This window comes from Balaenoptera musculus, chromosome 10, assembly GCF_009873245.2.
Source record: "Balaenoptera musculus isolate JJ_BM4_2016_0621 chromosome 10, mBalMus1.pri.v3, whole genome shotgun sequence".
Lineage (NCBI taxonomy): Eukaryota > Metazoa > Chordata > Mammalia > Artiodactyla > Balaenopteridae > Balaenoptera > Balaenoptera musculus.
The window spans coordinates 79,863,543-79,878,354 of NC_045794.1; the positions used below are offsets into that span (position 1 = coordinate 79,863,543).

The window sequence follows — 14,812 nt, forward strand, 5'->3', positions numbered from 1 at the left end:
CTGGGAACAGCGCCTGCAATTGATGCTTGGTTGGTTGTGTTCAGGGTAGCCCCCTGTCATTCTCCAGGATCCCACTGCTTCAGGATGCTTTTAACTCAGCAAGTGGGTTGTCGCTATGAGGAAGACCTTAGGAAGGGAGTTTCAAATTAAATTGTATTGTTCAGAGCAGGAAAAGGTGAATGGAACAAAGGAGAGATTCCAGAAATAGGCCTCACTTTGGATGAGAATGTAATATATGATGGAATTGGCATTCCACTTCAGTGGGAAGATAATGGATATTTTTAGTAAATGGTGGTGAAACATTTGGATATTCCTCTGAAAGTAGAATTTGACCCCTATTTTGTACCATACGTAGAAAGTCCAGATGTATTAAAGACTTAGATGTAAAAGAAAGCCAAAACTTTTAGGAAAAAAAAAAAACCCAAGCGATTACATGTACAACCCAGGGTTGGGGAACACTTTCTAACCAAGATAGAACTCTTGGAAATAACAAGAAAAATAAGACATATTTGACTATATTTATGGCAACCCATGTGTGACGAAAGGGACCATAACAAAGATAGTAGACAATTTAAGGATCTGGGAAAAGTAACACTGATGAGGGTAAATATATATAACAAAAAGTCTTACAAATTGACAGTAACTAATAAAAAATGGGCACAGGATAATAATAGGCAGTTTACAGGAGAGCAAATTCAAGTAGCCAAAAAACATATGAAAAGATACTCAAATTCTGAATATCCACAGAAATGCACATTAAATCAGTAATATAATATCACTAGCAGAGTTGAAAAGATCTGTAACTCCTATTGCTGGTGAGAATGTGGGGCAAAGACATTCCCTTTCATTGATGGGAGAAATGTGAATTTTATAGGCTTTGAAATTTGGTAAGGCAATCTTAATTTTAATTAAACTGAATATAATTTAAGTAAAATTAAAAGCAAATATACCTGACATAGAAATTCCTCTGCTAGTAATTTTCCCCATAGAGTTAAGATTTTAGTAAATTAAAAAGTACATTTACCCAACACAGCAGTCCCTTTATTAGCAATTTATCCCATAGATTAAAATCACCCCTAGTTGCACCCGTTGGTTCCATGTGTTCTACCTGCTGGGAACACAGTACCACATAAGGGTCACTGATTTAGAGTATATACTGTGCCCTGGAGGACGGTGCCTCACCCTCGCTGGGTATCATCTCAAAGCTGGCACCTCACTTGCCACTCATTTTGGCAACTGAGCTTGTATAAGGGTGGTTTTTTCTGTTGTTGTTTTTGTGTGTCCACGTCACACTGCTTGTGGGATCTTAGTTCCCCAACTGGGGGATTGAACCCAGGCCATGGCAGTGAAAGCGCTAAGTCCTAACCACTGGACCACCAGGGAATTCCCTGTATAAGCATGCTTATTGTGGCATTCTTGATGGCGGCAAAAAAGCTGGAGACAAAGAGGACGTGCGGTAACAGGAGGATGGCCAGTACTGCCAGATTGTAAAACATCAACCTTAAAACTGTGCAACAGGAAGAATCTGGAAATGGCTGAATAAATTATGATTGGTTCACACTAAATAATATTATGCAACCATTAGAAATGGTGAATTAGAGGTATACCTGTAGACTTGGAGGGATTTTTCACAAGACATGCTTGAAGGGGAGATGCATAGTTCAGAAAAGTGTGTATAAATTTCATTTTGTAAAATAACATTCACCCTCCATATATATATATATATATATATATATATATATATACGCACACATTTATACACACACACACACACATAATTACATGAGCCTAGAGAAAACTACAGAGCTACTAGGTTGTTAACACGATTTGGGGATATGGTACGGTAGGGTGGGAGAGGGTGATGGTGGAGGGGAGGAATTAAAGCAGCATTAAAAAAAATTCATAAGTATCCTGTAACAACAGTAATAATATTGTTAGAATGGTGGCTTGAAGCAATTAATGTGCCCACAAAGGACCAACCTCCATATATTGATTTGTCTTTTGGAATAATCTGAGTGATGAATAGATCGATGCAATCTCAGCTCTGCTTTTCTGATAGTAATATTGCTCAGAACTGTGAGGCAGTATTGAAAGCTAAACTTAATTGTCTAGCTCTGGATCAAATTCAGGATCACATAATATGAAGAGTAGTTAAGGAAGTAAGTGCTAATATTAATTGATTTCCTGGGATATGAGTGCTTGGTTTTAATTTTAAAGGAAACTATTATTTCAAGTACCCGTATCACTGTATATTTAATATGGTACATCTTTCTCCATGTGGTTTTTCAAAGTCCTCCTAAGCCTGAATGTGATCTTCAGTTTCTTGTATACATGTAACATTCTGCCCGTGTCTTTTACGGCACTTGTCAAAATGAGCTTTGTTTTATTTATTTGTATATTTATTTTATCCTCTCCACTAGTTTTCAAGTTACTTTAGATGAAGGACTCATCTGAAAATTGAATTTATCAATTTTATCTCCGGGTATACTTCTTTATACATAATAAGCAATTTAACCATAATTATTAATAACAATAAAATTTGATGGCTTAAAACCTTCATGATTTGAATAGAGCATTTTTTAATGAGTAAGGATGATAGTTTTCAACAAAAACCATTGTGCTTCTATATTTCAGATCTTGATAAAGTGTGTTGTGGTTTTGCAAGGACTACCAAATATTCACTCAAAGAAACATATTGCGAGCTTTGAAAGTGTACAGCACATGATAGCTTGTTGTATCTTCTACATAACAAAGGTATTTATCTCATTCTTTGTCTAGTGTCATGAAACTTAGGAGCCCTAATGGTTTAGCAAGTTAAGCTACTTGTAATCACAGTAATTAGAATACTTTGAAAAATGATACCCCCAAAGCATTTTAGATCAAAAGTAGCCTGAGCAGGCTAGTTGGTAAAGTCTGGAAGGGCCTATCTTAGGCCAGGGAGAGGGGGCTGGAAAGAGGACATTTTATGGGACCTCATTCATTTTAGAAGCAAGAAAGAACAAGATACCAGAGGCAGAGAGGTAGGCTTATGTATCCTCACTGCTTGGCTTAAAGGCCAGCATTGTGTGTTTCTTCAAAGGCTTTGGTTGACTGAATCCAGTGAATCTCTTCAAAGGAGGGCCATATTTGCCTACCTATTTTATGTAGTCTTCCCAGAACCTTTCTGATTTGGCAGTGATCTGGAAGAATACTGCATGGATGGGCTGATATGGTGGGACTTAAGTTTGCTTCTATGGAGGTCTGGCAACAGAGAGGCCTCTACCCTCTACCATAGCAAAAAGGTCATAATTTGCTGGCAATTCAGGCTCCTGGCCTGACCTCAGGAGCAGAAAATCATATTCCTTCCATCACTCACTGGTTTGCCGCTGTTGGAGAGACATCTATGACCTGGTCTGTGTAGATGCTGGGGGAGCATAAGCCTTTAGCAGGAAGAAAAATAGCAAATCACTTAAGGGAACTCAGAACCCCAAGGGGGAAAGAGCAGGCCAAACACTAGAATAATTGTGTTATTTACCCTCACCATGTTGAAAAGAATCAGAGATGACTTAAGAAAAAGAAACCTTTCAAGCAATGCAATCAGAACAAATTTAATTTTTTTCTTCCGGTTTTACTGAGATATAACTGGCATACAGCACTGTGTAAGTTTAAGGTGTACAGCATAATGACTTGATTTACATACATCATGCAGCGATGACCACAATAAACTTAGTGACCGTGCGTCATCTCCTATAGATACAAAATTAAAGAAATAGAAAAAAAATTTTTTTCTTGTGATGAGAACTCTTAGGATTTACTCTTAACAGCTTTCATATACAACAAATTTAATTTTTGATTAAAAAATTAAATAGGTAAAGATTATGATTATGATACTTCTTGAGTCACATCTGGAAGCTCAAGAAATACCCGACAATGTAGAATAGAATTATCTAGAGATAAATTCACAAGACAGATCCAGAAGTCATAACATGAAGTAAAGGAGTCTGGAGGTAGAAAAGAAATAAGTAGAGAAGTAATCGTCTTTCTGAGTCCCAGGAAGGATTGATGTAAGAATATATGTGTAGACACATGTTGGTGAAATTCCTGAAGTCCAAGGATAAGGACGAATCTTAAAGTTTTGAGACCCAAAGAACAGATTATTTATTTGCAATGGAAAGAGAATCAATTAGCTTCAGGCTTTTTTTATCAGCAACACTAACAGTTAAATTCCTGGAGCAACATTTGTAGAATCCTGAGGGAAGAAGACTAAGGCCCAAAAATTAATAACCAGGAAAAGATATCATTCATTTGTCAGGGCAAAATAAACATTTTCAGAAGTGCAGGCATTTAAAAAGTATTCTGTCCATGTACTTATCTGAGGACAACACTTGGGGAAATACTCTATCAAATGACAGTTGGTTCAGAACAGAAATCCCAAGATAGGGAAAGACAAAAAGGAGAGGAATAATGGGAGCAACGAATCTTGCAATATATGTATTATTAAAGTTAAATAGATAATAATGATGTGACTAGGACTTTGTAATATAAATGCTAAGTAGGGACTTTTGAAATAGAAGAGTCATCCTTGAAAGAAAAACTTAACAGTAACCTAGAACTAAAGCTTGTATCCTGTTTGGGGTTGAGGGAGGCGTGAGCAGCTATAGATGCTTGGTGCATGTGTGTTAAAAATACATATAGTATAAAAATACATGTTTTATAACATTATTTTTTTAAATTAATTAATTTATTTTTGGCTGTGTTGGGTCTTCATTGCTGCGCACGGGCTTTCTCTAGTTGCGGCGAGCGGGGGCTACTCTTCGTTGTGGTGTGCGGGCCTCTCATTGCAGTGGCTTCTCTTGTTGCGGAGCATGGGCTCTAGGAGCGTGGGCTTCAGTAGTTGTGGCGCGTGGGCTCAGTAGTTGTGGTTCATGAACTCCAGAGTGCAGGCTCAGTAGTTGTGGCGCACGGGCTTAGTTGCTCCGCGGCATGTGGGATCTTCCCGAACCAGGGCTTGAACCCATGTCCCCTCCATTTGCAGGTGGATTCTTAACCACTGTGCCACCAGGGAAGTCCCCACATATTGTATAACATTATTATTTTCTTTTGATAGAATATATATATTTAAAGATGACTCAGGAATATGTAAGCATGAGCTGATCTTTAAAGTACAGTGGGACTTCAAAACTGACAGGAAAGAAAAGCAAACAGAGGAATGACAGGGAGGAAAAAAGAACAGGAAACAATGACAGGGACGAAAAATGGCTAATTCAGCAAAAGTAAGAAGAAGGAAAGTGAGATTGTATTTAAGATGGAAGGAATAAAACAAATTACATTAATTGCTTCCCTGAGCATGAATGACCTCAGGAGACAGAGACTGTCAGATGGGCTGAAAAGTCAGATTCAAATGTGTATTACTTGAAGGAACACTTGTAAAACAAGATAACAAGCAATTTGAAAGATAAATAGACAAAGATATTGGGAAAATGCAAACAAAAATGAAGGAGGGGTGGCAATTTTCGTATTTGAAAAAGCAGAATTCAGTATCCAAAACATTAATCAGGACAAAGAGAGGCATTATGTAGTGTCCTTCCAATCACTCCTGGATGGCATCTGGCACTTTCTGGTGTTAGGGCAGTCTCATTGTCAAGTATTAAAGATGAAGTCTGAATTAAAACAAAACTTAAATATTTTACAACAGCAAATTAAAGGAGAAAAACAATTAGGTTATATGAAAAATGCTACAAAGGCATTTGATAACACTTAGCAACTTTTCCTAATAAAACTTCTAAGTAGGTTAGGAAGGGAAGGAAGTTATTGCATAATGATAAAGACATTTACCAAAAATTTTTAGCAAATATCATACTAAATGGCAAATTTCTGAAGCTGTTTCCTTAAAATCAGGCACAGGAGATACTGACTCTTAATAATGTGATTCATTATTTGTAGAGATCTGGTCTGATGAAATAGATAAGGGTATGAAATAATTTTGTAATATTAGAAAAGCATAATTTGTCTGTAATTGTAGAGGTCTCAAAAACCCATGAGAATCTAGTAAAAGATTACTAGAATTAAAAAGAGAATTTATAAAGTGGTATAAGAATTTATAAGAAGTTATAAAGTTATGTAAGATACAAACTGATAAGTTGGGTTTTGTTTATGTTTTTCTTATTGTTTTTATTTTTAATATGAGTAGTAGCCAGTTAGAAATGGACAGGGGAAAATATACCGCTTATAATACACACTATTTTAAACTTAACAAAATGTTAAAGAACCTAAATAAAAGAAATGTGAAATCTTACTGAAGGACACAAAATAAGATCTGCACATATGGCAGGCCACGCCAGTTTCCTAAATAGGAAGGCTTACTGTCATAGCTATATAAATCTTTCCTAAAATAATATTTCCATGCATTGCAGTTTTAATCAGAATCCTAGTGAGGTTTCTTTGAAACTGATTAGTGTTACTTAGAAATTCTCAGTAGGTATTAAAATTTACCAGGGCCACTTCAATAAAAAATGGTCTTAACAGAGTAATGGGCAAATAGATCAGTGGAATAAAATAGAGACTCCAGGAAGAGCCGGCCCCGGGTCTACAGGAAGGACTTAATATAAGACAAAGGTGGCATTTATATTCATTGAGAAAATGATAATTTATCAATAAAAGGTGGTGATATAACCGACTCTTCATTTGAAAATAACGCCAGAGCCCTACCTCATACCATAAACAAAATGAAGTCCAGATGGATTTGAGGATATTTGGATTGCCTTGAAATCAGGGGAGACCTTTCTCAACAGGGCACAAAATTCAAAAGATACACACACAAAAATAGATAAATAGATGACATGATAATTTAAAAATACATTTTTAATGATAAGACACTATAGACAAAGCTTAAAGGCATTTATTTTTAAAAAATACAACAGTTGCAGGATTATTAACATTGATTGCCTCAGGCAGTAATCAATGAGAAAATAGGAAATAATTTCACAGTTTGGGAAAAGAAGGATCAGATTTATTTTTAATTATGGAGGATATGATTAAATATTTCAGTCACCTTAAAAAGTGGAACAGTGAACAAGTACCAGATGATGAATGGCCATCTAATGAGGTCAGAGAGGAGCCATTGAAGGGTTTCAAACCTGGGAATGACATAATGAGATTTGCATTTTAGAAAAAAGAAATTACTCTGGTTGCACAACAGCTAATAATTAGAGGGGGATAAGATCCGAGGCAGGAAATGAGTTAGAAGGCGAGAGGTGATGAACTAAACTAGTGTGGAAAAGTGAGGGATAGAATTGAAAGGATTCAAGAGTTATTTATGAGATAGAATTGAATAGGGAGGGAGAGGGAAGAGTCCACAGTAATCCAGCTATCTGGGAAGTTGGGTGAGTACAATGCAATTTGTTGAACCCTGGGTGGGAAAGGGGGAAAAGATAATGAGTTTTGAATATATTGAATTTGGGGCCATACAGGATATCCAGAGAGGTGGACATTATATAATTGGACCTATAGGCTTGAAGTTCAGGAAAGACCAAATATATGTAAAGACAACGGAGTCATTAGTATACGGACTCAACTGAAGCAACAGAGATAGATGGTATCACCCGGGGTCAATGTGTAGAGTAAGAAAAGAAGAGAATTGTCTAAGAATCTCAAGGGTGTTGTTAGTCCACGGGTCCCATCCGGCTTCCACTAGGCAAGAGGAAGAATTGGAAAGGTGATTAGTCCAAAGCTGTTTTATTATTCCTAACCCCTCCCCAACCTTAAGAATCTTTCTGGTGCTATTAGTTCTGTCATTGTCACAAGGGGGTAACTGTTGAAAGCAGGGGACCCCTTTTCCAACAGGAAAGGACCCCTTTCCATTCCCACTGCTCAGTCACACACACACATCAATTAGCGTAATCCTGGGCTAAAAGGGCACCTTCCAAGGTTACTTTTCTTTAGAATATATTCATCTGCTTGGCCTCACCTCCCCCTTTACCCCCGAACCCTTCCATCAATGAGTATTTCCAGGACAGGGTGTCATTTTCAAATAAGAGAATACCAGGTTACATTGTCTTTCCAGGACACTGGGCAGCTGTTCACTTTACATTTAAATAACTAACCGTGGCTGCTGCAGTGTTTCTTCCAGAACAAAGAAACTTTATTCCAAGGCAGCTCACTGCTTGTAACTTGTCAATAGCAACTTCTCCTGCTAAAAACCAACTAACCAGCCAACCAACCAGCCAAACAAAAAACCAGTCCTGCTTACACAGGCACTCCGTATATGACCGTGAATGGGGAGGGGTCAGGAGAGGGAAGGGATAAGGATGGAGGAGAGGAGAGGTGGCCCCTAGACCAGGGTCCCAGCAGCGGGATCCGGGTGTGTGTGGGATTAGCTTGGACAGGACATCTGCCTGTCCTCTCTCACAGGAGGAGGATGGTTATCCTTACGCATGGGTGTGTAGGTGGGTTTGGGGACAGCAGATACGCCAGTTCCCCTGCACTGCTCTCTGGAAAGGAAGCAAGGTCATTTGCTGTGAGTGAGGAGGTGGAGAGTAAGGGTGGGCTTCAGAGATGTGAGAAGATGTTTGTATAACAGCCCCCGTGGGAGACGGGAGAGAGTGCTGACCTAGAATAGGCAGGGTTTCCAACCAGCGTTTGGGGCCACGTGGAGGCTGAGGTCCTCCACGAAATTTGCATGCCTCCTCTCTCAGCTGCCTGTGGTTTTTCTCCCACAGCAGTTTGCGGCTGGCTCTGTATTTCTTGACTGCCACCCATGACTCCAGCCCCTTTCCCCCACCTGAGGAATCATTCTGAGATCCTCTGGACGTTATTGTAGAAATGACCCTGAATGTTCTGGACATTTTCTTTAAAGTATATTGAGTTGGCCAAAAAAGTTCGTTCGGGTTTTCCGTGAGGTGTTAACGCAAAACCCCAAAGAACTTTTTGGCCAACACACTATATATTAATGTCAGGATTTGATGCTAGAGCTGGTTCTGTCCCAAACTGATACTCTGAGAATTGTCATTTCAGAAGTTTCCTCCAGCCTGACCAGTAGACCCAGAAGCCTGACTACCCCTGAATCCCAGATTTGAGGCATTCATTTGATATAAACATATTTTTATAGAGATTTTCTCTTAGGACATGTAAAGCCCAATTAGTCAAACGGCCCTGTTTCTTTTCTCTGTTCTGTTTTAAAAATTGGTAATCTTTCCGGATGGTTCAATCTTTCTTCTTTAAGGAGCAGTATTTTTTCTGAAAGCTGTCAGAATTCCAAATAAAGTGCCACTTCTGAGACATGTCATCTTAAATGTTTGATTATTTTCGCATTGTTAAAAAATTTATTATGCCGAACATCTGGCACATTTAAAAAATTTCTATTCACCATTTGGTATGTTAAGTAGAATTGGTTCTCTGTTTTTCTTTTGTTTGGAAAAATTCATTCTCATTTAGTATTTTCCACTGGCATGTTAAAACAAGGAGAAAAGATTGCACAGTGCTGTATAAACCAAATATGTTGGAAAGCAAAGGTGAATGGGGAGCAAACGTTAGCTCACTTCTGTTTTCTAATAACAAAACTTGTTCCCTCTCATATCAGTTTTACAATGAGATTGGACAGTTTTGCCTAGCATTCAAAGCCCTGCTTGACCTAACCCCACCTACCGTGGCAAAATTTGTTTCACTGTTTTCCTTTCCACATTCTGTCCCACAGTCAACATTAGTTTAACACCATTGCCCTGGTCCTACAGAAATATTTCCAGTTCTTAGCGTTTGCATTAGGTAGGTCTTATGAGCTTCAAGCAGCCACTCACTGTTTTTCAGCCACTTTATATATTCTTTCCCTGCCTGGGAAGTAATAGTTGTTACTTATCTTAAATACTAACCTATTCAGCTTAACAGAATACATCTACAGATAAATTCATACAAACTTATTTCTACCCTGAGAGTACTGTCCTGGGGATTCACGGTGAATGCGTCCCCTTCATGGGCTCTTTCACTAGAGCAGGGTCTATGCGAATCAGATTGCTGGCCAGGGAAGCTTTCCTGGAGTTAGTGCTAGAGCCCAGGTTTTAATGACCACGTAAAGCTATATAAATCAGGTGGGAAAGCTGTTCTGGGAAAGGCCTCAGCTGTAGGAAGGCATGAAGTCCTGATACCATGGTGAGTAGCAGGATTTATACTTGGCTTAATGTTTTGTAAGCTGAAAGTGCAAGGGGATGAATAGTGGAAGATGACACTGGAGAGGTAGGTAAGGGCCGGGCTAGAGGAGGCCAGGTAACAGTTCGTAACCAGGAACGTGGACGAGAGTGGCAGAGCGGGCCCCTTCTCCTGAGTCTGTGTGCTTCCCCTACGGCTCGTGGAGAACCTGCCAAAACCCGCTGACCTCCAGCCTAGTTTACTGCCAGAATGTCTTGTAGATCGTTTACTGCTATAAATGCCCCCAAGACATCATGAGGTCAGTAATTGTGCCATTTCACAAAGAAGACAACTCAAGACAAGAAGTGGTGGTTATGTGACCTTTAAGAATGATTTTGTTTTAGCATGGATCTTTTTTTTTTTTTTTTTAAACGTGAGTGTTGATTTTTTTTTTTTTAAATTTTTATTTATTTATTTATTTATGGCTGTCTTGGGTCTTTGTTTCTGTGCGAGGGCTTTCTCCAATTGTGGCAAGCGGGGACCACTCTTCATCGCAGTGCGCAGGCCTCTCACTATCGCGGCCTCTCTTGTCGCGGAGTACAGGCTCCAGACACGTAGGCTCAGTAATTGTGGCTCATGGGCCCAGCTGCTCCGCGGCATGTGGGATCCTCCCAGACCAGGGCTCGAACCCGTGTCCCCTGCATTGGCAGGCGGACTCTTAACCACTGCGCCACCAGGGAAGCCCTAGCATGGATCTTTTAAGTGGAAATGTTTTTTCATAGTTAACTTACTATACCAAAAGAGGTATGGCTGTATGTCCCAGAGATATGGAGAATTCATTACTGATGAGATTCCTGGTTTTGTCCTTTATTTAAAATAGTGAAATCATGCAGTTTTTTTTTTTTTTTTTTAAACAAATGCCCTTGGTACTGTTTTTTTTTTTTTTTAAAGGTGTAGGCTTATTTATTTATTTATTTTTGGTTGTGTTGGGTCTTCATTTCTGTGCAAGGGCTTTCTCTAGTTGCGGCAAGCGGGGGCCACTCTTCATCGCGGTGCGCGGGCCTCTCACTATCGCGGCCTCTCTTGCTGCGGAGCACAGGCTCCAGATGCGCAGGCTCAGCAGTTGTGGCTCACGGGCCCGGTTGCTCCACGGCATGTGGGATCCTCCCAGACCAGGGCTTGAACCTGTGTCCCCTGCATTGGCAGGCAGACTCTCAACCACTACACCACCAGGGAAGCCCAATGCAGTTTTAATTCTAGGGAAATATGGTCTGGAGGTAAGCTTACAGTTTTCTTAACAGAAACAGGGGAGTTATATCCAAAACATGAGACTTTTGAATTTATGGAAGATGATACATGACTCTTGAAAATAGACTTGAGTTTCCAACAGAGATAATTAATAAATATTTTAAATTAGATTCTGCGTTCATGGAAGGAATATGACCTGGCAGTAATGATTATAAATTATGGAAAAAAGATGTTGGACATCACATCAGGGTGCAAATCTCTGTTTGGTGTTACTGACCAAGAAGAAATGCCAGAGGAGGTAATTGTTCTTTGTGTTTCATCTTTAAAGGTATATTTAGCTGAATTTTCTAAGAGGTCATGTAGTATTAGTGAACATGTTAGAAAATTCATCAGTTTTTAATTTGTTGTATTTACATAAAAGAAAGCAAATATGTGAAGAGCTTTTTTTCCTTTTAATTATTATCAAGAAAATGAAAAGGTATCCGTGCTAGAATACTTAATAGCCCCCTGCCACGCGTACTGACTATCAGTTAGGTGTTGATAGAGAGCTTCCTACACCCAGTTGGACATTGGACTGAAAGCCCTCTACAATCTCTCCCAGACTGAAGATTTTTATTATTCTGAGTGGGTCATTGAATGCAGTAAATACATGTCAGAGCTTTTCACTCTGTTCAAAGTAGATTTCCTAAACTCCTTGTGACACCTAAATTGTCTCCTTTATGAGGCTGGTAATGTTAGAGACAACTTTTTAATATCTGCCTCCCAAGCATGGGTCTTACTAGAATCTTATTTTATTGCCTTTTCTTGAAACTATGTGGTTAAATGATTTTGTAGATCAAATTTTGAAATATTGCTTAGTTTATCAGGTTTCTGAGGTGCACTAGGAGCTACAATACTTGAAGCCCCTTCTGTGACTGGGGCCAGGGTAGAAACTATTACCCCCAAGCCTGTTTCAGTTGGAGTAGCTCCATTTCTCTCTCTATTATATGTTACAAAAGCTTAAAAAAAAAAACCCCACGGTTTCACTGGATGAATATTTTTAGCCATAATACTTTTGTTGGGGGGAAGGTTGTCTAGAGAAAGTTTTGATTAAGCTGAAAGCAACTTGAGGGTTTTTTTTTCACCAAGTGTTGTCCACTCAAGAATCCATCAGCCAGACCTTTTATGTCACCCAGGCCTTGACTCAGGGCTCTGTCCCTTCACATCATGGTAGGACAGGACCCCTTGCCCCTTTCCTTGGAGCCTCTAGTCCAGCAGAAGGTTGTGATACTTCTTTCAGACTGAGACTGTAGGGACTGAGAACCTAATACCTACTTTATAGGAGTCAGAAATCATTATAACCATTCAGGGTCCCTTTAAGCCTAAAAGAGCTTGGGAGGTCTATTGTTTTGGAGAACAGGAGACATTAACCAGTCCAGGCTCAGACAGATGAAAACATGGTGGGGAGCCTGAGCTCATACCCGCCAATTCTTAATCCACTAATTACTGATCCTGTTATGTTCAATGAAAGGCAAAGCAGCAAAAGCAATTAGCTTCCTTGTAAAGAAGCTCCCTTTGGGAAAAAGAAAGGAAAAAAGGAAAAAGGGATACATTTCTGAGAGCATTTTCCTTTGAGGATTTCAGAGATATACCCTCAACTGCTCTCAGAATGGTGTGTGTATTGGGGGGAGCTGGTTAGGGGAGCAGAAGTTACTAGGAAAAAGGGAGAGGGAAGAGAAGAAATATTTTGGTTAACATCCATAAAACACTTAGTACTGTGTCTGCCATTTAGTTAGGCTACAATGGCTTATTATTAATTATTAGTTAATTATTAATACATTTTACCATGTAGATTCATAGTTTGGTCTACCAAGTATGAAAGTATGAAACATAATTTAAAGAATATTATTTGAAAATGACAATTCTTGAAACATGTTGAAGTACGTTCTGACATTTAACCAATGTTTCTAGGGTTCTTCCAAGAAGTCTTCCAAGACTAAGAAGCCACAGCAGATATTATTACCTGAGAAAATAAATGAACAGCTGGGTTTATTGGAGACACACCTACTCAAACTGACAAAGCAATGTAGTCTTTTTTTTCTTTCTGTATACTTCTGTTTAGCATTTTGCTGTTTAAAATAGAAAATATTTTGTTAAAAGGATTAGGATGAGATTAGCATTGGTAAACCCTTTAAGGTTTTATGCAGTGCTTTGCATTGTGTCATTAATCCTAACAGTACTTTGTTAATAAGGGATTGCTAACCACTTTTTTACAGATGTGGCTCATAAAGATTAAGTGATTATTTAGCATTACATAGCTGACTTGGATTTGAGCCTAAATCTTCTCATTCGAAAGCAGGGTTTCTCAGCCTCAACACTATTGCCAATTTGGGCCAGATAATACTTTGCTGTGGGGGACTGTCCTAGGCATTGTGGATGTGGACCGGCATCCCTGGCCTTTGTCCAGAGATGCACAGCACACCATTCTCCCTGCATTCTCCCCAGCTGTGACAACCAACTGCGAGGCAAATGTTGGCAAATATATTGTGGAAGGGGGACACAAAATTGAGAATCGCTGCTCTAAAGACAAAAATGTAACTGAGAAAGTGATGGCATGACGGGTGTTATGTACAAGTGATTTGAACCATGGTTTACTCAAGTGAGACGGACTCAAGTGAGTCATTGTGCTGTATAGTAATTTAATAATAGACCAAAATGTTAACACAGTGATTGGAGTTTTAGAGATTGCAGTTTGGAAATCTGATTAAGATATTAATTTAGTTTCTGGTGATGACAACTATTATCACATTTTTAAGAAGCAGGACTTCAAACCTTCTAGAAGAACAAAAGAGTGCCTACATTTATCTCATTAGGAGGCTCCACTTTCGGCCCCTTGGTCTGTTGGGAAGTAACTAAACTTGTAGAGTTCTGTGACCCCACCTCACCTCTCTACTTTGTGCCTCAGTTATATCTGGGTGGTCTTACTGTTTCAGAATTCCCTGACTTGGATCTCTCACTTTATTTCAATACACTCCATGTCTGTTTCAAGCTGAATTTATGAAATGAACCCAATGCTGTATTATTCACATAACCAGTAAACCTAGTTTTGGGAAAGCTGTAATTGTCTGGGTACATATAAAAATATATAATTTCTTAAAATGTAAAGTGTTCTGGAAATGTGAATTACTTATTTTCATATTATCAACACCCCCAAACACGTTTTAACATTTTACTAAGAAGCACAATATAATGTTACTAGCTAACAGTAGATTCAGTAACAAAACAATAATAAAAATAATAGTTTTGTACAGTGCTTTCTGTGTGCGAGGAACTATTTAAGTGTTTCATACATATGAAACTTATATAACCCTTATATAACAACCATATGAAATAGGTACTGTTATTATCCCCATTTTAAAGATAAGGAAATTGAGGCACAGAGAAGGTAACTTCCCAAGTTCTCATAACTAAAAAGTGTCAGACTTAGGGA

The 14,812-nt window shown here is 38.8% G+C and overlaps 1 protein-coding gene across 1 annotated transcript in view; it reads left to right on the forward strand.

Moving 5' to 3' along the window:
* Positions 1-14,812, forward strand: part of CFAP54 (cilia and flagella associated protein 54) — a 298,821-nt gene that overhangs the window by 101,840 nt on the left and 182,169 nt on the right. Inside the window, 3 exon segments of the mRNA XM_036865998.1 lie at positions 2,635-2,754; positions 11,513-11,641; positions 13,294-13,408. Coding sequence (XP_036721893.1) covers positions 2,635-2,754; positions 11,513-11,641; positions 13,294-13,408 — 364 coding nt within the window.